Source organism: Pan paniscus, chromosome 18, assembly GCF_029289425.2.
Source record: "Pan paniscus chromosome 18, NHGRI_mPanPan1-v2.0_pri, whole genome shotgun sequence".
NCBI lineage: Eukaryota > Metazoa > Chordata > Mammalia > Primates > Hominidae > Pan > Pan paniscus.
In genome coordinates this window covers 22,003,514-22,028,233 of record NC_073267.2, presented here as the reverse complement: position 1 = coordinate 22,028,233, position 24,720 = coordinate 22,003,514, and the positions used below count along the sequence as shown (strand labels likewise).

Sequence of the window (24,720 nt, the reverse complement as noted above, 5' to 3'; positions counted from 1 at the left end):
TTGGCAATCACTAAAAATATACCCCAAACAAACAACCCATAGAGAATCAGAAGGGAAACAGGAAGCCTCCTCCTCTGGAAGGAGAAAGAATCCGCAGCTTAATCGCTATTGCAGAGCGGGAAACAGGGCAGGGAGCAGGATACTTGAGTTTAGCTTTGGGAAGATGAATGAATGAATAAATGAACCATTATCAGCTGCCAACCGTGTGCCAGGCACTGTTAGAAGCAGAATAGTAATTTGTTTAGTCCTCACCAAAACCCTATGAAGTAAGGTGGTATTTTTACCATTTGACAAGTAAGGAAATAGGACTAATTAGTTGGAGGAGTTAGAATTCAAATTCAGACCATCTGGCCTGAAAGCCTTGCTCTTAATCACTATGTATATTGCCTGTAAATAGTATAGTTTATAATTATTAATTGTCCTTTTCCTTTCTGTTGTAGGAAGGAGTTTTTTGATGGCTGCAAAGCAATAAGTGCAGACAGCATTGACGGAATCTGTGCACGGTTCCCTAGCCTCTTAACAGAAGCCAAACAAGAGGATAAATTCAAGGATCTCTACCGGTTTACATTTCAGTTTGGCCTGGACTCTGAAGAAGGGCAGCGGTCACTGCATCGGGAAATAGCCATTGCCCTGTGGAAACTAGTTTTTACCCAGAACAATCCTCCGGTGTTGGACCAATGGCTAAACTTCCTAACAGAGAACCCCTCGGGGATCAAGGGCATCTCCCGGGACACTTGGAACATGTTCCTTAACTTCACTCAGGTGATTGGCCCTGACCTCAGCAACTACAGTGAAGATGAGGCCTGGCCAAGTCTCTTTGACACCTTTGTGGAGTGGGAAATGGAGCGAAGGAAAAGAGAAGGGGAAGGGAGAGGTGCACTCAGCTCAGGGCCCGAGGGCTTGTGTCCCGAGGAGCAGACTTAGTGGCTCTGTCCCAGGAGCAGCAGCAAGGATCTGCCAGCTGCCCTGCAGCCAACTGAGGAATTGGACCATTTTGGAAATTACTGAAGATCCGGATATTTTCTACTTTACACCTTTCTCTGCCTTGTATCTGAAAGGGCTCTAAAATGCTGTATCATGTTTTAGGCACTTTCTTCATTTTTTTGGTTATTTTGGTTATTTCCTTTTTGGGGGAATCTCCCAGAATATTTGAACCTGGTTACATGTTGTGTATCTTTTTTTGAAGCCTTCAGATAGAATAAGCCTGCCATTTCTTGCACAAATTTAGGTTTTTTTTTTTTTTTTTTTTTTTTGGTAGGGGAGGGCATAGAGCAGGGCGGGGGGATGGGACTGTTAGGTTGAATTAACATTACAAAATGATACAGTGCCAGATCTCAGTTTCGCATATTGTTTTTCAGGGCAGGTCTGTACTGTGTGTAGTGCTGTTTACATGGTTGAATTTAGGTTGTAATAATTATTTTTAAAGATTTACACAGATTTGAATAGCAGTGTTAACTGTTAACCACATTGCATTAATTCCCAGGCAATTTAGAGCTCTTGGAGAGCCAAGGCCAGCCAAGAGCATTTGTAGTCTGGTGACAACCCCCTTTTAAGCTAATTTATCCAGAACCCTGATTTCCCTCACTTCTTGCTCATTCCTTCTTTGACCTATTGCATTTCATGTTGAGTTTTTCCGTCAACATGCTGCACCTGTCAGTCAAGTGAGCATTTTTTAAGAACACGTTGTACTGAGAACCACTTAAGCATTGAATGCGGAGAAAGCAGTGCTACCTCAGTTTTGCTGGAAGTAGACTTCTTTGATAGTTTTCTTTCTTTGATGAAGTTTCTGTATTTTCATGTTGTAAGTGGAAATACTTTTTTTTGTTTGTTTGTTTCATTTGCCTTGGAGCCAAAGTTTCTGTTCCTGGTGGTCGGGAAACTGCCTGCCGGCCAACTGACTTGAAGGAAAACTGTGGTATGGAGCTCTGCTTGAATTTTTTTTTTTTAATATTTTTATTTTTTTCTTTGAATATCATCAGCTTACTTGTCTGGCAAGGGCAGAAGCCTGGGGTTGGCCTGAACTCTGCCAAACAAATATCAAAGTGTATTTAATAGTTAAATTTGTGCCCTTTCCCTTCTTGCTGCACCCATGTTGTCACTTAACCCCCAGGAGTTATTTATTATCTTTTTGTTAAAGTCAGGCTCATTTGGGGTAATGTGATGACTGTTTAGGTTTACATGACCCTCCTCTCCTTTCCCTACCCCCAAATATGTATATATACATATATAAAATATGTATATATTTTACCTATATAAAATATATATATACACATATATGTATCTATATTCCTTTGTTTCTTTGCCTGCTTATACTGGCCATAAAAGAGGGAGCTGCCTTCAATGTATAAAGTATAAGAAGAGTGCCAGGGAATGCCATAATGGAGGCTTTTGGATCTGAATTTGGACCATTTCACTAAAGAGAACATGAGTTTGCTCAGCCCTTTCCTCACAAGAGGGAGGGCCCCGGTTCCCTAGACTTCTCCACGCGCTGGCTCCATAAAGGCCAGCTTTGGCCAGGCTGCCACAGGGGCCTGAGGAGCTCACTCTGGGCCTACCTGGTTTCAGTTAGAGGGTCCTCCTGTTATTTTTCCATTTAAAAAGTATGTCCTCAGAAAACTGTACTGGAAGGATGGGTGGCAGGAACTTGTATAGTTCAGCTTCCAACACTTTGGAACAGATTAAAAAGGGAATCTTTTAAATAAAAACTTATAAAAATATTTATACTCTTGAGGTAATGAGACTTTGTCTGTTAAACATTTGGAGGTTTCTCCCCTAACCTAATACCCCGCTGCGTCCCAGGTATGTTTCTCAGCCTGGGCAGGAATTGCATGTTTTGAGTTCCATTGTGAGCAGCCTTACAGCTCTGGGCTCCCATCTTAAGGATTATTAAAGAGTTTTGGCAGTTGGTATTTTTCTAAAACTGATATTGACCATAGGGAACATACTTGGAATTTGTTTTTTTTTTTAAATCCTAAACCTGACAGTTCCTCCTTCAGAGGGGCAAATGGGAAACTTTAAGATCATCCACGGTATAGTACTGCTAGAAAGCTGAAGGGGGTCTTGGGCCAGATGCCTGGCTTCTGTTCTAGCTAAATAAGACTCTTGAATAAGTCTCCAGGGGTCCCAGCAGGTTCTGTGAGATCAGTTGTAGCTGGGTACCCAGACTGAGGTTTTAAAAAGACCGCTTTTTCATTAAGCCAGTTTGCAACTCATTTTCCCTGGTTCTGGATTGGGTAGTGGTTGACTGAGGGAAAAGCCAGGCTGCTCTTGGCCAGATAAGGCCCTTTCCATCCCAGATCAGAGTGTATCAGAGAAAGCTGCACAAAAGAGGCAGGCAGCCCAGGACCCTGAGTACTCTGGAGAAACTAGGTTCCTTCCCCACCCTTTAAGAAGACATTCCGTGCATTAGATGTACTAGAGTGGATGTATTTTGTTGTTTTTTAAATTAACTATTTAGCCTCCTCATCCCCCACCAAAAAAGCCATTTAGTTATTTTTTGGTTATATTGATCCATTTGCAAATGAGAAGCCAGAAAAGGGAGCAGTCAGGGAGGGACTTACACGTTCCTTTCAAGTTTGAGTACTTGATGCTCAGCAAAGATTTCAAGCTTCTGCAGTAGCTCTGGGCCAATGCTTGACTCTTTCATGACCACAAGAAATGCAGTTTTTCTGCAAAGGGATCCAAGGTGAGGTGTGTGTAGGGTTTGAAGTTATACTTCTGGGAAATGAAAAGTCTTGTTCCTTTCAACCTAGAAATAGGTTTGCCACTTAATGAGTGAGCAGTAAGTCTGTGTAAGAGGCTGAATGCATGCCCCTCAGATAAGCCAGTACACTCCTTGCTTAGCAACAGAACATCAGGGTGATGTGGAGAGGAGCAGGATGTGGACGCCACTTTGGAAATCGGCAACATCTGAGGGCAACAACAAACAAGTGTGTTGGGAAATAAGAAATAACTCAGTTTTGACAACTGGCTTTGTCAGCTTTTGTGATGTTTCTTTAGCGATTTATTGGAAAGATGGTATGAGATGACGTGCTGCTTCATTGAATTGCTCTTTCCCCCATCTTTGCCAAATCTCAATGTATCGTTCTTAACCCCACCTCCTGTAAGGGGCTTTGCTATGCTTCAGCTGGTTGTCTCAGCAGCTGAAGTGCTGCCCACCTGTGTGAGTTGGGTCCAGGAACCCATGTCTGCCCTTCTGATAAGGGAAGATGAATCTAGAGCTGGGTGAAGATCTAAATTTTAACCAAACCCCTGGGCCCAGGAAAATAACAATTGAAAATGTACAAGGCAGTGTTTTCAATATTAAACTTCCCCAAGGAAAGCACAGACTAGGCTTTTTGGAAAGGGAGAAAGGATTAAGCCACACAGTATTAGTCTTTGAAGCAGTACTGGTCTCTAGGGGCTGGTGCCAAAATTTAGTCCCATAGTAGTACACTCGATGGCCTCATGTACTATATACTATGCCAAATTGTATTAAACACTGGTGGGGAGTTACTGGGATAAGAACTTGTCTAAAAGTTTACAAACCAAAACAGATCTGTTAGGTTGGTGCAAAAGTAAGTTTTTGCCATACTTAATGTATTGCCATTAAGTATGGCAAAAACCACAATTACTTTTACACCAACCTATGTATTTAAGAATGTTTGGTTTGCCAGATTCCAAATGAGGTCTTCAGTGCAGCAAAGCCCAAAAGGTGTAGACTCAGCTATGCAATTATAAGGTTAAGGCGTAGAAGAAAGCTGCTGCTAGGTTTTTGTTGCGTTTTACTTGACTGCTCTGCTGTTTTTCTTGTCTCTCATGTTTGGTTAGCTATGACTTGAGCATCTTGGTAACTGACAAAGGTCTTCCTTGGGGGACTTGAACATCTTGGTAAATGACAGGTCTTCCTTGGAGGACTCCAGCAGTATCTTGTTTAAACGACTGAAAGGACTATTAAGGTTGTTGAATTGTGTTAATTGGGACTCATTGAGGAAATGCGACATTGATCCTCCTCTTATTCCACAGTGTGTTTTCTGATCATATAAAGAAGGTTCCGAACCATCCACCCCCCTCAGAGTTTATTCCCCTGGTAAGCTGTAATTGCATATCCAGTTTAAACTGGACTGGGACTGCATGTTGGTGAGGATCGGCAGGGGTTTTCCCCCTTTTCGAAAGACGAAATAGATTCTTGAGCACTGGTTGCAGAAGCCAAAATAGTTCAAATAGCTTTGCATAACCATTGGGTTCTGCTTCTGATTCAGGTGCTGGGCATCATGTCCTCCCTATTCTTCTCTTCTTGGAAACCCAGCCTATCTCATAAATACCTACTTCCGCCACCCATCCAACCTCCCTGCTCCTTTCAACACAAATCTTGGATATTGCCAAAGGAAGCCATTCAGCAGCTGCTGGGGTTTTTCATCCCCCTGACATGCATACATTTGCTCTGGGAGAAGTGTCTTCCCTCTGACCCTGGTCCCCAGCTCCGTCTGTGCTTAATTGCTCTTACCTGTTGCACTAATGAATATGACTAGGTTTTAAAGGGGGAATGTGAAGCAATAGGCAAATGGGGCTTGGATGAATTGGTCCCACAGATATACCCTGCCTTAAGCCGCTGAGGTGATGAGTCCACTGCTCATGTGACCCTCCACCTTTGTGGATCCCTCTTGGTTTGTGACCAGTGTATCTGTTTGTTGAGGTTGTACAAACTTGACAAAAGTTAATACTTTTGTTTGTATTTTCTGCACTGTTGCACTCTCCAAATGGCCCCTTGAGTATTTTTATTGACTTGTTACACACATTTTTGTCTTTGATGTCTACATTTTTTCCTTTAATGTTTTTTATTTGGAAGGTTACCTGCTGTTGGATTTAATAAATTTGTTTACTTGAATATTGATATTTCTACAAAAAAAAAACAGTGACTTTATTCTGGGGCAAAATTTACCCACTGGGAGCTTCTACCAACATATTGAGTAACAATTTTTATTCTTTGAAAAACAATCCAGATAAGTACAGGATCCTCAGACTCCAAACATGGGTGTTGACCTCCCACATACCAAGCTTAGTAGGGTGGCTTTTGGGGGTCTCAGTGCTTAGAGGCAAAGAGCAAATAAGTCTTCACAGGGCCACTGCCTAAATAGTCTTACCTTAGCAACTGATGTGAATTCTCATGAGGAATAAAAAGTGAAGTTGAGCAGTATGTTAAATGCATGACCCCTAGATTTAACAGTATGGCAGTGCATTAAGGCAAAGGAAACAAGCTGTATCTGGCTTTAACTGTCAAATGCCACTGCTATGTGACCTTTGGCAAGTTAGTGAACCTCTAAGTTTCCTTTTACTCATCTGCAAAATTAAAAGACTCTTGGTTCCATCAGAGTGCTAGGATTTAAAAGTCTTGATAAAGTCCCAATGACACATAAGTGCTCAAACATTACAAGCTCTTTTAAGGTTCTCCAAAGGAATGCTAGGTGAGTAATGCAGGGAAACCAGAGAATAAGAGAGGGGGTTGGCATGGTCATACATGACCTTTCACAAGTCACAGCCCCTCTTAGGGGCTTAATTTCCCTCTGTGCCAAATTGGGGATGGGGGAAGAAGCTCAGACTAACGTGATCCCTGAGATTCCCATCTGCCTCAACACTCTAGATGTATGATGATTAGACCACTTACGACCCTTAGCTTCCTTCCATTGTATTTTCTGTCTAGTTATTGTTTACATTCAGGAAAGCTCTTGACTGGCCATCTTACACATTTCTTTCATGGAGGCCCTGATGGCCTCCCCAAAGATTCCCAGCCTCATGTTGGTATCTTATAAAAATAAGTAAGTATGGTGGTGGGAGTAGGTGTACTTTTTCTTTTCTGTTGCAAAGGCTCTGGAAGTCATGTCTACATTCTCTGATTAGGGAGAGGTTTCTGAGATTTCCTCAACGAACTGCAACTCTTTTTCTCTTCCTTCCTCATTACTAAGGACAGGACCAGGTGGGGGCTGGAAGGAAATCTTAAGGGATGATGTTTTCCTCACTTAAAAAGTATGCCTCTAAAACATTCCCCAGTTGGCTCTTTTGGGCTTGTTTCTTCTGTGCTTTGGCACTTCTGAGTTATGGAGCCCAGCCAGAGCCTTACAAATAGGTTTGGGGAATAAAGTGGAAGGATACTGATTTGGGGGCTTGTATAGAGCCTGGGCTATTCAAAGTGCTGTCACAGGCTGTATAGATTATATACAGCTAAAATCTAATTTTCAATTAGATGATGGACAAACAACTTCACTTAGTTACCAGATGAGCTTAACTGCACGTGGAATGCTTTGTAGCAAGAAAGGTGCACTGAAGGTAGTGCTGAGGATCTGAGGAGTACGGAAGAGTTGCAACACTGGCTTCTTCCCTCCTTTCAAATCAGTTGCTGAAGCACATGGCTGGATTGGCTCTGGAAGTCATCCTTCTAGCTCTGAGTTTTGACGTAGGTCAAAAAGGGTTAGTCTGCCTGATAAGATTAGGGAGCTTGCCTAACCTCTCCATTTCCTTTCCTTTACGTTGACTTCTGAGGATGCCCTGTCTTAAAAACATAAGGCTCCTACCTGAGTTTAACATTCTTCTGTTCAGTGTTCTGACCGTTATCCCGTCTCTTGACTCAGGGGTGCTGAAAAAGTCCTGGTGGAATGTAGCAGCACCAGTGCAGTCAGCAGTGAAGCATCTTAACTCTACAGTGTTCTGTAATCCATGCTGATGGAGACTCTCCATGGGCCCTGTGTTTATCTGGGGTGATGCTGCTAAAACTGCTAGTACATCATAGAGCTACACAATAGTGTGGTACTACTACATGACAAGACAGAAGAAAACATGAATACTGGCCCTAGTATACACATGGACTTAAATGATAAAGGAGCATCCTCCTTTATTGGGTAAGTAAAGCTAGGTAATTGGGTAAAATTATCTAAATATTTGGGAGAAAGTTATTACATGCCAAGATAAATTCCAAGAAAAATAAGGCTATGAAGTATAGACATTAAATCATTAGAAATATATAAACTTGTCATTGGATCCAGAGATCAATCAGGGCTTTCTAAGCATAAAAGCAAATAGAGGAAATCACAAAAGACTAAACATAAAATGATATACCTTAAAAAGCAAACTAAAATTTTGTAATAGTTTGTAAATGGACACTATATATAGTGAATCCATAAGGCGCTCTTAAAAATTCAGTATGGAAAAGGATCTGGCTTCCCAATAGAAAAATGGCAAAGGATATGAACAACTCACTTAGGAAAAATAATTTACCAAAAAGCTTCTGGGAAAAAAGCAGGATGCCAATCTAAAGGGTATTCAAATAAGCAGACATTAAATATACAATGAAAAATTTAAAATGGCAAAAATTTGAAAGAAATCTATGCTAGTAAACAGTAAAATCCTTTCTGGAGTTAAAAGCGTGTGTTCGTACTCTTTAACCCAATAATTTCACTTAGGCACTTTTCCTAAAAGAAATATCTCCCAAGGATGTATGTGCAAGGATATCACTGGCAGCATCATTTGGGAACAACTTCCAAGGTCAACAAAAGGGACTGTTTTAGAAATTATGGCATACATCAATGCTAGAATATTACACAGCTATTAAAACTCTGCTTTTGAATAATAGAATTTCTATCATGGAAAAAGTTGATCGATTATAAAATATTGGCAGTCATTGACCGTTGATGGTGGGATCAGTTGTGATTTAAATTTTTCTGTATTTTTCAAATTTTCATTAATAGGTTTCCTTTGTAATAGGGAAGAGGTTATTTACAAAAAGGGGGGCAAAAAGAAATGAACAACCCCCCCTATGGTCAAGGAGACCAGAAAATGGGAGTAATGTGTTCAAAGCCTAAACCATGAGTTCTGTAAAAGCCCTTGGAGTTGCTTTTCCCCCATAAGAAGCTGCTTCTCCAGCAGCTGCCTTGGCAGCTCTGCGCTGGCTGCCTAGAAGGGTGTGGGAGGAAAAATGCACAAACGCACTTATGAATGGAATGTGTGTTTTGCAAGAGGCCAAGTTGGCAGCTTTGGCTTCCAAAAGGTGGAGCATCAGGCTAAAGAACAGAGTGTGCAGACTGAAGTCTCAGAGGCCTTGTAGTGCAGGCCCATCTCTGCAGAGTTCTGGAGTTGGATCCCTGGGGAAACCTCCACCCCTACCCTTTCTCCTAAGAAAAAGATGGCCTTGGCTATTCTTGGGAGCAAGTGGAGTGCTCTTGGTACAGGGAGATGATCCTTAGTAAAATAGTATGTCATTTATTCAGCACTCAATCTTGACTTTTCCTAGTTTAATCCTCATAACCTTATGAAGTACTAATTTCCCCTATTTTAAAGGTGAGGAAACAGGCCCAGAGAGGGAAAATAATTCACACATAGTGCATTACTGTGTCATTTTCCACAAATGTCTCAATAATCAAAAGTAGTTATTTCCTCATTTTATACAGCTGTGGAAATAGCCTCAAATGAGGTTAAGTGACTTGCCCCAAAATACTCAGGTGTGTGTGGGAGGTGAAGCTCCAACCCAGGCCTCTTCATATCCGAGGCAGACACTTAATTTATCTCTCAGGACTTGAGCCTCAAGAGGTAAACAGCAGCTAAGCTCTCACAGCTTTGGAGCTCAGCTGGGCAGGAAGGAACCCAACAACACTGTCAGTTTCAAGTTGTTCTCAGGGCCTTGCAGCGGAAGTTGGCAATTCACCTAGGGAACTTTCCTCCTGATGAAGGGACTTGAATCAAGTTGCGGTGTCTGATCCCAAGTCAAGCTCTTCAGTTCTGGTTCCATATAGGGCCAGATCTTACAGAAGCTACATTTAAACTTTCATATAGGACCAGATCTTATGAAGCTACATTTATAAGATTAAACACTGCTCCAACTGCCCAACCCTAAGAGTTAATTTTAAGTAGAATTATCTTTCTCTTCTTTTCTTCTCCTGACAGCAGGTGGTAAGAATTATTTTCCAAATATAAAAGCAATGTTTGTTGAATGTTAAAAAAAATCGAGTCTACAACAGAAAAGCATTTGTTAAAACCTGATTTGTCAATGGCACTAGCCATAGATAAATACTATTAACGTTTTGGCATATAGCCTTGCAGGTTTTGTTAGAAGCCTATGTATAGCTTTGCATATTTTCTCCTACAAAAGTGTACTCAAACTACATGCTATTCTGTATCCCTCCAGACTTCATACAACAAATAATATACAGTACTGTGAATGTATAATCTCACTAATCTGTAATCCTCTGGGATACATACCATTATTATCCCAAGCACAGAAATGTTAAGCAATTTATTCAAGTTCACACAATAATTTAAAAAGCTGGGATTCAAAGTCAAGCATTCTGGATCCAGAGGTCTACTGCCTCTTCTTGAAGATCTCTTTCACCGAAGATTTTATTTACTCTGTCTCACACACACACATTAGAACTGACTACCTAGAACTCCATTTTAATAACCCTCTGATAGCTCCTTCATTACATGTTTTTGTGTAGCTATCCTAGTATCCTAGGATAATGCTGTAGAATTGCAGGGTCTCAGTGTACAGAGCAATTTACGAGGTTTTTGGGTATGATACATACTGTATGCCAGATTCATCTTTTCTGGAGGGCAGTTAATATTTCTAGTAGTTTTGGAATTGGGTGCCTATGCCCCATGTCCTTTCCAACACAGATTGTTATCAGTTTGAGAGTTGATTAAAACGGCTTTTACTGAATTTCAAGTTTCCAGTTCCTAGAGAGAGAGAGATGGTGTGATGGAGGCACCTACTGGTGAAGGGTGGCACTGCAGTCATGTTCTGAAGGGAAGGAGGATTCCTAAACGTGGAATGGAAGGCGTTTCCAGGGCTGGTTAAAAAAACTAAAAGAATCTTCCACTCCACTGCCTGGTGGACTTGCCAGATTTCTCAGTTCAGCTATCATTGTCCTTCAATTTTTTAAGAGTTGTCAATAAGAAAACAGTTTAAAGAAATTTGCTTCACAGACATTACAACTTTGACAAATTGCATAATCGGCTGGTTTTCTGAGTAATCACTCCTCTTGGTTTCCTTAGCAGTATATACCACGTAATAGGGGTGCTACATGGAATGAGCACCTTGTACCACACCTATGCACATAAACTCAATGACACAAAGAAACAATCTGTGGACACCCCCATACTATGCTTGAACTTTAGGCATTTATTGAAAACTTATACATGCCATATAAACAAACTAAACTCTTTTAGCTGCTATGCCAAGTTTCCATAAAGCTGTCTGCTGGTTGGGGAGGCTACAGCCTGACCACATTCTTTGCCATTGCCTACAAGGGGTAAGAAATGGCACATGGAAACATGGCAGGCCGACTCATGAACACAGGCCTGGGCCAGTGCTTTCTTCTTCCTCTTTTATTCCCATCAGTCCTAGGCCAGAGAGTGAACCATGAGTGCTGCAATAAATGAGAAACAAAGGTATGTTTTTATCCATAAGGTTGAATGAATGGTTATAAATGCCTAGTTAGAGGAGATATTTTTCCAAGTATGTGTGTGTGCCATGGGGCAAGGGCAGGAAGGTTTATGGAAAGCTGCCTGCTGAAGATGGTTTAATGGAAAAAGCACTGATGAGTCTCAGAGGTCTAGATTCAAATCCTGCCTTTACCAATTAAGAGATATGAGGCATATCTATAAAACTATGAAATATTTAAATTACTATCTCACAGGGATTTGGTGAAGACTATCGACAATAGCAAACATACACTGAGCACTTACTACATGCCAAGAATTGTTCTAAGCACTTGTCTCATTTAATCCTCAAAACTGCTCACTGATGTAGGTACAAGTGTTATCCTCATTTAAAAAATAAAAAAGCTCATAGACATTATATGACTTGCTGAAGTCACACAACTGTTAAGTGACAGAACCAGGATATCAATAATAGCAATCTGTCATTAGATCCCTTATAAGTTGCTGTTAAAGAGTCTTAGTCTTTGTTCATTCCATACTTTTGTAGCACCTGCTAGGTGCCAGGGGCTGTTTAAAAAAGTTACAAAACATTAACTTATTTAACAATGTTTGTTGTAAAAAACCTGGTGTGGTGCTTGGAATTTAGGAGCCTTCAATACTTGTTAGTTCCCTGCCACCTTGTAATGAATATTCATGGAACTGGGTCAGCGTTGAGGAGCTCTCTGAGGCAAAGCAGGTAGAAATGAGCAAAGACAAACACAGAATCTGTCTCCACCTGATGTATGAACTTAAACATGCAAACACTAGACTTTTGTGTATGGAGAACTAGAGCTTTGAGGGCAGGAGAGTTGCTCTGGAGTCAGACACACCATCAGGGTACAAGTCCTGACTATGCACTTACTAGCTGTGTGACCCTAGGAAAATTGGTTAATCTGAGAGTTTTTCTCCACTTGTTAAGTAAAGATTCTGACAACCTCAACCAAAAATGCATATAGAAGCATTTAGCACAGTACCTGGGTTTAATACATTACTGTTGTTTTCAATATTAATTTAAGAAGCTACCAAAAATGTAAGGATTAAGAGCTGCATCAAGACCCCAGCCTAAGGAAACCTTCTATTGTTTTTGCTATTCCTTTTTTCCCCAACGTTTCCCAAGAGTATCTGCCGCCATCACGGACACAGCTGCACAAACAAGGCCCAGAGAAGTCAGTCACACAGCAAGCTTCCACAGCCTGGGGAAATGCATGCTACTGCTGCTGAGTTTGATCAATATGTCTACAGAAATCAGAACGTGACTTTTAAAGGATAGGAGTAGTTCAGGTTTCTTCACCACAGGATTTGCTGCTTCCAGGGGGTGCTTAATTCTACTGACTTGTCAAACTTAGGACCTTTGTCTCAGTCACAGCTTAAGTGTTTTTGCTCCCTGACCCCAGCACTTCCTCCTCTGGCTTCACCCTCTGTGGAACATCCAGGAAGAACAATGATTTGGGCTACTCTTGACTTAGTTTACCTAAACAATCGTGGACTGTAATCTAAGTATTCTACGTGAGAACATGAAAACCCAGTCCACCTACCACCATACACTGCCCCTGAGGAGCAAGTCTGTCTGTTCCCCAGAGCCCACATCTTAACCAAAAAGCTTTTACTGGCAACTTGTGGTCACTTTTTAACCTGTTCCTGTTAGCTTACCCACAAGCCTGTTTAAAGTATGTTGGTCTAAGATTTTTTTTCCCCTCAATGTAAGCACCTAATACTTGTTTCTGCTTTTCAGAGAAAGCGGTTCTTTCAAAGGTGCCCAGTAGGTAGACCATATCCCTAATGGTCCTCAGATGCATGTTATAAGAACTTTATGCTAGGAAATGAATTTCTTCTGATCCACCTTCAAGGCCAGAGGTATTCATGCTCTGTCAACTCCTAGAATGTAAGAATCTTTTTTTTTTTTTTTTTTTTTTTTTTTTTTTTTTTTTTGAGATAAGAGTCTTACTCTGTAGCCCAGGCTGGAGTGCAGTGGTGCAATCTCAGCTCACTGCAACCTCTGCCCCCTGGGTTCAAGTGATTCTCGTGCCTCAGCCTCCCAAGTAGTTGGGACCACAGGCACACAACACCAAACCTGGCTGGGTTTTTTTTTTGTTTTTTTTTGTGTGTGTGTTTTTGGTAGAGACAGGGTCTTGTCATGTTGCCTAGTCTGGTCGTGAACTCCTGAGCTCAAGTGCTCCGCTCACCTTGGCCTTCTAAAGTGCTAGGATTATAGGCATGAGCCACTGCGCCTAACCAGATGTCAGAATCTCAAGGGACTTTTAAAAATTAACACAACCCAAGGTTTTCACACAGTTCAAAAAAGCCACCATCTTTCCCTCCCTTCCCCAATATACACTCATTCATTTAGCTGCCCACTCACTCATTCCAAAACTGCCCATCTTTATGCTTTAAGATTTAATATCAGTTTTTCTTTAAAGAAAGGGTTTACAGTTAAAAGGGTTTGAAAATCAACTGATTGATTCCAAATCCCTCATGTTACTAAAAGGACATTGAGACCTACAGTGGGGAAGTAGCTTGGCCACTTGTCAGAGGAGATAGGTGATAAAGCTGGAACTAGACTCAAAGTCCTGCTCCAGTATTCCTCAGGCTTAGAATCAGCAAACCAGGCCCTGTTATCTCTTAAAACATAGGTGTCAATGGGGAAAAGGGTACAGAAGGCAGGAACACATTCCTCACATGTAGAGCGGTTACACCTAAGCCTAGGGCTTGTTCTGAGACTTTACTTTTTTTACTCAAGTGGGGTTAGCAGCTACTTCTTACTCCAGAGAGCAGTAAGGACATAAGACCCCTGGTTTTAACTGGGGATAAATTATCTCCTTGAGGGACCAATAAATGTAGTTATACAAGAGCATATAAATGTGAAATGGGAATACAATGCCTATCTTTTAGAACGGTGAGAATTAAAGAGATGATTATGTAAGTCCTCACTATGTGCCTAAATATCAGCAAAAGGCTTTTTCTCTAAGAATAGCTGAAATCCAGGGGACAGAGTCCTGAAGGGATACCCTTTCTAGTCCTTACCTCTTGGTTCCTGGCAGCAGGATGAGGCAGAGAGTACCCGGGCACAAGCTGTTGTAGAGCTTTCCAATCTTCCGGCTCCAGCGCCAGGCTGCTACCTTCGGGTGGTCCAGTTTCAGAGTCTGGGATCAAAGCCATGTGTCGATACTCAGCCAGAACACTCTCTCGTTACCTTTGGAAGGGCTGCAACACTCTTCCTCTGCCTCTAAGGCTATGGGATTCCAGTAAAGTTTCCAGACAAATCCCTTTTCTAACACTGGAGCCCACACTGCAGGTTCTCTGCTGACCCAGCATCCCCAGGCCTCCAAGTTGGCTAAGGACTTCCTCAGGGGAGGACAGCTACTGTCCTTTCCTCCACATGGGTCTTCCAAGACCCCAAGCTAGGGGAGCCACATTGCTGATGAGGGGTCTAGTCTGGCTTCTGCCATTAAGTCTCTTTGTGACCTTGGGCAAGTGACTTACCAACTCTAGCCCCTACTTTTCATCTGTTAAGTATGAGAGATTAGACTAAGACAGGGTTTCCCAAGCTTCAGCCATTTACCTTCTACCTCCACTCTTCTGCTTGTATATCCCTCTAACATTTTTCCATAAAGTGAGTTAATTTCTTCCTTAGCCTTGTCTAACTAATACCATCCACAAAATCATAGGCTCAATGTAGTTATTGTATACTTTAACAAGTATTAGCAAAACAAGTCCATTCAGATGTCTTAGATATAATAAAAAGACAGACAAGTCCATAATCATAAAAGTGAAAACAAAAAAGAAAAGACCATCTATGACAACCACAATTTATCTTGTGTATATACCACACTTTGGGAAACCCTAGACTAGATCAGTGAATAATTGTCCAGCTCTCTGACTTCCTGCCTTTGTCCTTCAAAGTCCCTTGGAGATCTGGAAGACTAAAAAACTAACTTTAGCAGGTATGGTGGGGGCAAAAGTATGAGAGATCTGGGAGAAAAGGAGATGTGGCCAGGACTGGAGGAAGCCGGAGAGTGAAATAAGACTGAGGGCCAGGGTAGAAAAAAAAAAAAGATTAAAGGATTAAGTGTCACTGAGCAGGACTCTCCTGACATCTTCTCCAAGACGCCTTCACTCACTCACCTGCAAGGCCTCCTGTTCAAAGGGGGGAGGTACAACACGAAGCCCTGGGAGCCTTGTTGATTCAGGTGGTAAGCCTCTGAGCCAGGCATGGAGGTGCCTGGGGGTTAGGGCATGCCTGCCTTTCAGCTTCCAGTCCTTGCCTGTGAGAATGTTGAGGGCCTGCTGGGCACTGCCAAAACTTTTGAATTCTGAAAGCAAGAACCCCCACCTTATGTTATTAAGGGCCAAGAAAGTTGATCACCATCCAAGCTGCCTGGCCAGGGTCAAAGGAGAAGGACAGAATCAGGAACTGCTGCCCTGGTCCAGCCCAGGAGGTGAATCTTCCTTTCTCTGACCTCATGTTATCACCATCCCCAGTTTCCTTCCCCAAAGCTACATTCAGTAGCATAGACTTACTCAGGAAACAGTATTTTTTCTGCTTTCCACTTTTAAGATCTTTAGGCAAGATCACAGCTTCCAGGCCAAGAAAGAGGCGGGGCTCCTGCAATAGCTGTTCTTTGAAGGTTTCACTCACTCCAGACAGATATATAGAGCCTTGGTTTTCAGAATCTCCTTCCAGCTCATTCACGAGGGTGTCACAATCAAGCGTGAGCTCTGTCACAGGCCTCTGCACCTAACCAAGGAAAGTTGGTGTTAGTGGTAGAAAATCAATTTAATCCTCAGGCCTGTTGGATACTAGCAAGTTGTTGCCATTACTAATAACTTCATTTTTCAGTTTCCTAAAATTTTCCATTTCTTTTCTTTTCTGTAAAAGGAAACTAAAGATAATGGCCTCACAGAATTATGTTAGAGACTTAATTGATAAATACATATTTTCATGTAAACATATTCTCTTCAGTTTCCTGCCTCCCACCCTTAATGAAATTCTGTTTATGTGCACAAGAAACTTCAAAATACCACCATTTGATCTCCCTGAAAGGTGAAGAAAAGGGTAACCACAAAGAACCAACCAGAATAAACCACAGGGGACTTAAGTAGTAATAAAGAATGCAAGGAAGACCCAAATCTAGCCCAGGATGATTTTTGACACAAATGAATGCCGTTATGTCTTCAGTCACTGCCAGTAGGAGAATGTTAGACTTGGCTGAAGACTTTCCATAACAAAGTCTTGTGCGTGGGCCTCTTGAGGGTGTTTCCTATATGTCCTGGGGCACTATAAATACAGGCTGTGGTAGGCCAGACCCGAGCAAAGGGGGCTTTCTCTTGTCACCCTACCTTGATGCAGATACCATCTACCAGAATACCATCCAAGGACTCTATGGCCAGCTGGGCAGCTTCTAGGACTTCATACTGTATACAGAGATGAGGCTGCAGAAAGACCAAGATTTCCTCATCATTGCTTTCCAGCTCAAACGGCTAAAGAAGGGGTTGGGGAAAGGATTCAAACTACAGTGGCCAAAGCCACCAGAATGGATGCCTTTACTGTGCTGGGCTACACAAGTATTGATTGTAAACTGTCAACTTTAAATGGGATCATCAACGTTCAGAAACTAGCTTTCAGACAACAAATAACTTTGTCATTTAAAATGGAACTACCCAACAGGCTTTTCATAATATTTATTATGCATCACTAAAGTCATCACTGCAAGTCACGGGCAGAGATTCCCATTTGTCTTTTGGCTTAACTTTATAAGCTTGGGAAGGATAAGTTCTTCCACTGGATAGGGTACATCTTCAAATGGTCTGCTTTTCTGTTTGTTAACTCGGAGTAACTAAATCTTTGTGATTATCTGAGCCATAGCATCAATATGGAGATAAAAGCCTTCCCATAGAAAAGTTTCATGACACTGGATTTGGCAATGGTTTCTTGAATATGACATCAAAGGCAGGCAACAAAATTAAAAATAGACAAATTAGACTTCATAAAAATTAAAACCTTTTGTATATCAAAGGACACTAACAGCAGTGTCAAAAAGCAACCCACAGAATGGAGAAATAGTTGCAATCACATAGCTAATAAAAGATTAATATCCAGAATGTACAGAGAAATCCTACAATTCAACAATAAAAAAGCCAAACAACCTGATTTAAAAATGGGCAAACACTGCAGAGTAGCTGGAACTGAAAAAAATAAATAAGAAAAAAAAGGGCAAACAAGTGAATAGACTTTGCTGTAAAAGATGTACAAATTGCCTGCGACACTCAACATCACTAATCATTAGGGAAACGCAAATCAAACCCAAATGAGATACCATTTCACATCCATTAGGATGGCTACTATTAAATAAAATAGAAAACAAGTGTCAGTGAAGATGTAGATAAGTTGGAACCTTTGTTCTTTGCTGGTAGGAATGTAAAATGGTATAGCCACTGTGGAAAACAGTATAATGGTTCCTCAAAAAATTAAACATAGAATTACTATTTGATCCATCAATTCCACTTCTGGGTATACGCCCAGAAGAACTGAAAGCAGGGACTTGAACAGATATGTGTACAACCATGTTCATAGCAGCATTATTCATGATAGTCAAAGGTAGAAACAACCCAGGGTCAGGCACAGTGGCTCACGCCTGTAATCCAAGAACTTTGGGAGGCCAAGGTGGGTGGATCTCTTGAGTCCAGGAGTTCAAGATCAGCCTGGGCAACATAGAGAGACCCTGTCTTACAAAAAATTAGCCAGGCATGCATGCCTGTGGTCCCAGCAGGAGGCTGAGGTGGGAGGATTGCTCGAGCCCAGGAGGTTGAGGCTGTAGTTAGCTGTGATCACGCCACTGAACTCCAGCCTGGGTGAGCAAGACCCTATCTCAAAAAAAAAAAACCAAACAAAACAAAGGGTAGAAACAAGAAACAACCCAAATGTCCATCAACAAATGGATAAACAAAATGTGGTATATACATGAAATGGAATATTATTTTGCCTTGAAAATGAAATTCTAATACATGCTACAACATGAATGAACCTTGAAGACATGCTAAATGAAATAAACCAGACACAAAAGGACAAATATTGTATGACTCCACTTATGTGAGGTACGTACACAGAGTAGTCAAATTCATAAAGACAGAAAGTAAAACAATGATTACCAGGGGCTGGGGGGAGGGGTAATAGGAAATTATTGCTTAATAGGAAATTTCAGTTTGGGATGATGAAAAAGTTCTAGAGATGGATGGTGATGATAGCTGCACAATATCAACGTACTGAATGCCACTTGAAAATGGTTAAAAAGGTACATTTTATTTTATATGTATTTTACCCGCCATCCCCCCAACCAAAAAAAGGGGCCAAGAGAAAGACTTAGGAAGATGTTATAGTCCCTTGCTATACACTTCTCATCCCCCAATCCATCTTCTCAGGGACAATCTTTGTATTTTTATTTTTAGTCATAGAAAAGCCATTAATAAAAGATTTGGAAGCTGGGTGCAGTGGCTCATGCCTGTAATCCCAGCACTTTGGGAGGTGGATCACTTGAGGTCAGGAGTTCGCGACCAGCCTGGCCAATATGGTGAAACCCAGTCTCTACTAAAAATACAAAAATTAGCCAGGCATGGGGGCGCATACCTGTTGTCTCAGCTACTTGGGAGGCTGAGGCATGAGAAATCATTTGAACTGGGGAGGCAGCGGCTGTGGTGAGCCAAGATGGCACCACTGCACTGCAGCCTGGGCCTCTGTCTCAAAAATAAAAATAAAATAAAAATTAAATTTAAAAATTTAGAGACAGCCATTTTAAAATATGTAGGATCCTGCACTTAGATCACTTTAGAAGTGTTTTTACTTCACTTTCATACATTGTAATACACCAGTTTAATAGTTACCTAGTTCCAAATTCTAAAGGAACAATATATTTACAGTGAAGTCTTCCCCTAATCCCATTAGCTAGCTGCCTAATTCTTCCCCCTAGAGGCCTCCATTGTTACCTTTATTGTATATCATTCTACAAACATCCTACATTACACTGTTTCCATTTTTCTTTTCATGATTTCTTCCATGTCTCTATATGCTTATGATGTTATTGCTTCACATATAAACTTTATCTATTGATATGGTATTGTTATGACTGTGAAGATGGAGACATAACTTGTGAAGTCCTTTTGAACTACATAAATTTTTAAAACCATATGCAAGTATTCTTTTTGTTAAAGTAAAACTAATCTCTTTAAAGGGCTTTTATGTAAATACAAACCTACAATACCAAAAACTTACCCTAAGAGATAAGAGATAACAATAACAACAAAAGCCCTCCCATAATCTTCCTCCTGTATCTTAACCAAGCAAGCCATGAGCCTACTCTGTAATGTAAAAAAAGAAGTAACTTTCTAAGATATGAAAGTTACTTCTCTTTTTGAAAGAGTATTTTATCATTTAAAGCTGAGGTACAATCATAAGGACCACAGGTTATATTCAACCAGCAGACATATTTTTTCGTATGGCCTGGTATTTGAGAAATGGGAGCCAACATATGAAAACTGACAGATTTCTTAATTCATGTTTTTAAATTGTTTGTAGCAATGTGGTCCCACATTGCTTGAGCCCAGGCTGGTCTTGAACTCCTGGGCTCAAGCAATCCTCCCTCCTCAAACTCCCAAAGTGCTGGGATTACAGGTATAGGCCACCGCGCCCAGCCAGATTTCTCAATTCTTTAAACACACACAACAAAAGATCTCACAATACTGGGTATACATTCTTGTGGGTCAACAACTGCTCTCATTAGTGTATGTCTCACACTCCAGTTGGTAGCAATCAAGCTTACTTTACGAATATTTGCTATCTGCATGGCCCAAGCAGTCACCTGAATGTCTAACGCTAATCTAGAAAATGAAATCTGAATTTTCCGGTCTTACCTGACGGGTTTCAAGAACAAAAGTCATTGACTGGACTGGGCCAAAGCTCTTAAACAGCCTCTTCAGAGCCCTGAGATTGCAATTTTTGCTAAATGGCCCAGCATAGACAGTTGATATCTCTGTCCACTTGATCCTCATCTGTAGGAAAAACAACAGAATATAGTATGGGAATGAATATGGAAAGAGAACTGAAATCATGAGTCAATGCATGGGATTATTCACCAAAGATTTTTTTGATATAAATACTTGCCAAATGTCCAAGGATGTTCACTGAAGTATTATTTGTAATAGCAAAAATGTATAAAGCACAAATGTTAATAGGTATATCATATAGCAGAATACTATGTAGCCATTAAAAACAAGGGAAATAAGATATGTAGTGATACAGAAAGATGTATGATATACTGTTAAATGAAAAAATAAAGTTGCAAAACAGTATGCATAGTCTGATTCCCATTTTCATAAAAATATTTTTAAATGTTAATATGCAGATAGTAAAAATCTAGAGAAAAACACAACAAATTAAATAAAGCATGTATTACTTTCCTTAATGATGAGAGGTTATAATAAGTCACTAAATAAATCATTCAGCAGAACCCATTCACTTACCCTTTTGTTCATCTCCTCAGTGAGGACAGGTGAAAAGGCCTTAAAAGAGAACTGAACAATGCTGAAGGGAAACAGGGGGATTTCCACTCTGGCCTGCTCAAGAACCTGTAGAGAACAGCACAGCCTGGATAAGGTAGGAACCTCATACTCTATTGTGGCTCCTGGATATGAGCCACAATAATATAAACAGTAGTTGTCTTTTTACACATACTGAAAGGTAATATGGGGCTGACTTCCAGGTCTGCAGGAAAATGGTGAAACCACACACCTTCCCCAAAGAACCACAGAATCAATAAAAAGAATAAAAATAAAATACATATGAGCCATACCTTCGGCATTACTAAGAGACAAGGGCTATTACAAAAATTTTCAAATGACCTGTAATTAAATAAATAAGTGTAACTCCCACTATTGTAAACTGCTGCAAGCCTGTCAGTAGGGAAAGCAAGGGAGAGGAGGCTTAATAGATTTGGTTAAAAAAAAAAAAATCAAGGGGCATGGAAGAATTAGATGAAGCATAAAAAAACCCCAGAATAAAAACTCCAATTAAATGTCAAATAAGGAACATGGGTCATGATTTTGACAGTTCTCAGCACTTGACTACAAGCAAGAGGCTTGGCAGCCTCAGAGAAGCCATGCTTCTGGAGAAGAATCAGATATATAGAGAAAAGGTGGTACTCCTTGGAGACACTGCTGTGAAGAATGCCAACTCTTCTGAACAATATTATAAATTCCTCCCTTCCCTCAACACCACACCATCATTCTGGAAATGCAGAACTAGGAAGCTTCCCTTCAGCCTCTCACTCTCACAGAAACAATGAGTTAACAACAATATACGGACCAGAACACCTTTGAGAGAACTGTAGAGATTCGATGAGAAGCTATATAGCACCTAGACCAGCATGAAACCAAGAAGGGTTTCCAGTAAATGGGAAAGGAAAATTTGTGATGTTTTGTGGTCCCATCTACACCTCTCCCTATCTGACATAATATGGCTTCTTCCACACCACAGATCTTCTCTTGGGATGGAAAAAAAAGAGGGGACCATGTGTCCAATGTTCTGGGTACTGTGGGGGCTGTCTGAGGGACTATTTTCTGTTTTGCGTGACTCGGAAGGCTGACAGGACTGAAGAAGGCCTTGTTTGGAAGCCACTAAAAACAGATGTGATCACCATGGCATGTTAGAGCTGCAGTAAGAAACCAGGGGAAGAAAGAGATTATGGGCTCTGAAAAGAAGTAGGGACAAGGGGCTCAGGGAACAACTAAAGGCACATGCATAACCCCAGAGAAGACAAATCTCCAGAACAGGTTTGGGAGGTCATGAAATCTCTAACTAGGCTGATTGGTGAAGGTCTTCCCCTGCACGAAGCAGTCTGTAAAGACAACAACTGGGTATTTATTCAAATGCCCAAGCCTCAACAATACCAACAACAATAAGTCACAAGGCATACAAAGAAACATAGCCCAAGTTTCACTTCTGCAAAATAAAAAAGTTATAAGATCTCTTTCACAATAATATAAATATACCTAACATTACTGAACTATGTACATAAAAACAGTTAAGATGGTAAATTTTATGTTTTTTACTACAATAAGAAGAGAGGCAGGAGAGGAAAGGGAGAGAGAATTCCTTGATAAGTAGAGGAAAAGCACAAAAAAAGAAGAAAAAACTGCACTGAGGAAGGCAGAATAAAAGAGATGCTCTTGAATGAAAACCTTGTTCAAAAACAAATCAGTAAAATTAGAAAATAGTAGACCATATTAATCTAAACTACTATAAAAAAACAGCAACAGCTGGGCGCGGTGGCTCATGCTTGTGATCCTGGCACTTTGGGAAGCCAAGGTGGGAAGATATTTTGAGCTCAGGAGTTTTGAGACGAGCCTGGGCAACATAATGAGACCTCATCTGTATAAAAAATTTAAAAATTAGCCAGGCATGGTGGCACATGCCTGTAGTCCCAGCTACTCGGGTGGCTGAGGCAGGAGGATCGCTTGAGCCCGGAGGTCAAGGCTGCAGTGAGCTCTGCTCACGCCACTGCACTCCAGCCTGGGCAATAGAGCAAGATCCTGTCTCAAAAACAAAAACAGAAGCCAAGACATAAAGTGAGAATCGAAGCATTTCAGCTGATGAAAATTATTCCCCCAAAAAAAAATCAACCATGGGGCTAAAGGATACAGTTAACATTACGGTCTAAACTGAATTGAATATTAGCAGCCAAGCATTTGAGGATATGAAAAAGCAACTACAAGTTGTCAAGAAAGAATAGATTCAAGTGAAATTTTAATAAAGGGCATTAATGAAAAGCATGGAAAGAATTAGGAGTATACAAATGAAATCAAAAGGATCAGAGAGAAAGTAGGTGAATGAAAGATAGGCCAGCGGGGGACAACATATATGCATAAGTGAAGTCCATGAGGAAGAAAATTAAAGCAATGGAACCAAATACTTGAAAATACAATCCAAGAAAACCTTCTGGAAATAAAAGAAACTATAAACTAAATATTGAAAGGGGCCTTGGATACCAATAAAAAGTGACTTGGAATGATCAACTCTGAGACATAGCTTAGTAAAACAATTAGACTTTAAACAAAACGGGAAAAATAAATCCTCAGTAAAAGTAACTTAAAAGGCCAAGAAAATTAGATTGCCATTAAGTTTCTCAAATGCAACTTACAAGGATTTCCATCCCCAGTCAAGACTGAATAACAAAGAGTAGAGTTACCCTCTCTCCTCAAACACCTAAGAAACTATAAAAAATATACGATAAAGAGAATGAGAAGACAAGCCAGACTGGGAGAAAATATTTGCAAAAGACTTATCTGTTAAAGGACTCTTACCCAAATATACAAAGAACTATTAAAACTCACCAATAAGAAAATGAACAATCCAATTTTAAAAATGGGCAAAAGAGTTGAACAGACACTTCACCAAAGAAGAGATACATATAGCAAATAAGCATATGAAAAGATGCTTCACATTACATGTCATTAGGGGACTGCAAATTAAAACAATGAGATACTAATACATATCCATCAGAATAGCCAAAATCCAACAAGACACTGACACCATCAAATGCTGAAAAGAATGTGGAGCAACAGGAACTCTCATTCACTGCTGGTGGGAATGCAAAATCATAGACACTTCAGAAGTTCAGCAGTTTCTTACAAGACTAAACATATTCTTACTATACAATCTAGAAATTGCACTCTTTGGTATTTGCCCAAATGTGTTTGAAACTTATGTACACATGAAAACCTGCACACAGACATTTATAGCAACTTTGTCCATAATTGCCAAAACTTGGAAGCAGCCAAGATGTCTATCAGCAGGTGAATGGATAAATTGTGGTAAATCTAGGTAATGTATAGTTATTCAGTGTTAAAAAGGAAAAAAAACTATAAAGCAGTGAAAAGACATGGAGAAAACTTAAATACATATACTAAGTTAAAGAAGCCAGTCTGAAAAAGCTATATACTATATGATTCCAACTATGTGACTTTCTAAAACAGGCAAAATTATGGAGACAGTAAAAAAAAATCAGTGGTTTCCAACAGGCAGAGCACATTCATCACAGATTTTTAGGTCAATGAAACTATTCTGTATGATACTATAATGGTAGATATATGTCACTATACATTTGTCAACACCAAGACAGAACCCTAACGTAAACTATGGACTTTGGTAATTATATGTCATAGTGGGTTCATTGATTTTAACAAATGTACTACCCAGGTACAGGTTGTTGATAGTGGTGGAAGTTGTTTGTG

General features: G+C 40.5%; 2 protein-coding genes across 11 annotated transcripts in view; one reads left to right on the top strand and one right to left on the bottom strand.

Moving 5' to 3' along the window:
* Positions 1-2,717, top strand: part of DCUN1D3 (defective in cullin neddylation 1 domain containing 3) — a 42,803-nt gene extending 40,086 nt beyond the window's left edge. For all 7 annotated transcript variants that reach the window (XM_055100139.2, XM_014341700.4, XM_055100138.2 and 4 more), the window contains one exon: positions 441-2,717. In XM_055100139.2, coding sequence (XP_054956114.1) covers positions 441-924 — 484 coding nt within the window. In that variant the 3' untranslated portion in view covers positions 925-2,717. The remainder of the gene's footprint in view (positions 1-440) is intronic.
* The window catches only part of REXO5 (RNA exonuclease 5), a 53,577-nt gene continuing 30,076 nt past the window's right edge, over positions 1,220-24,720 (bottom strand). For 2 of the 4 annotated variants that reach the window (XM_008964463.5, XM_034939906.3), the window contains 7 exons: positions 20,953-21,057; positions 20,344-20,481; positions 16,780-16,872; positions 15,961-16,177; positions 15,565-15,752; positions 14,464-14,582; positions 11,113-11,390 (listed from right to left, as the gene is read on the bottom strand). In XM_008964463.5, the coding sequence (XP_008962711.1) occupies positions 11,309-11,390; positions 14,464-14,582; positions 15,565-15,752; positions 15,961-16,177; positions 16,780-16,872; positions 20,344-20,481; positions 20,953-21,057 (942 nt within the window). In that variant the 3' untranslated portion in view covers positions 11,113-11,308. Of the gene's footprint in view, positions 11,391-14,463; positions 14,583-15,564; positions 15,753-15,960; positions 16,178-16,779; positions 16,873-20,343; positions 20,482-20,952; positions 21,058-24,720 lie in introns of all 4 variants that reach the window. The other 2 variants (XM_055100129.2, XM_055100130.2) reach the window with 2 other exon arrangements.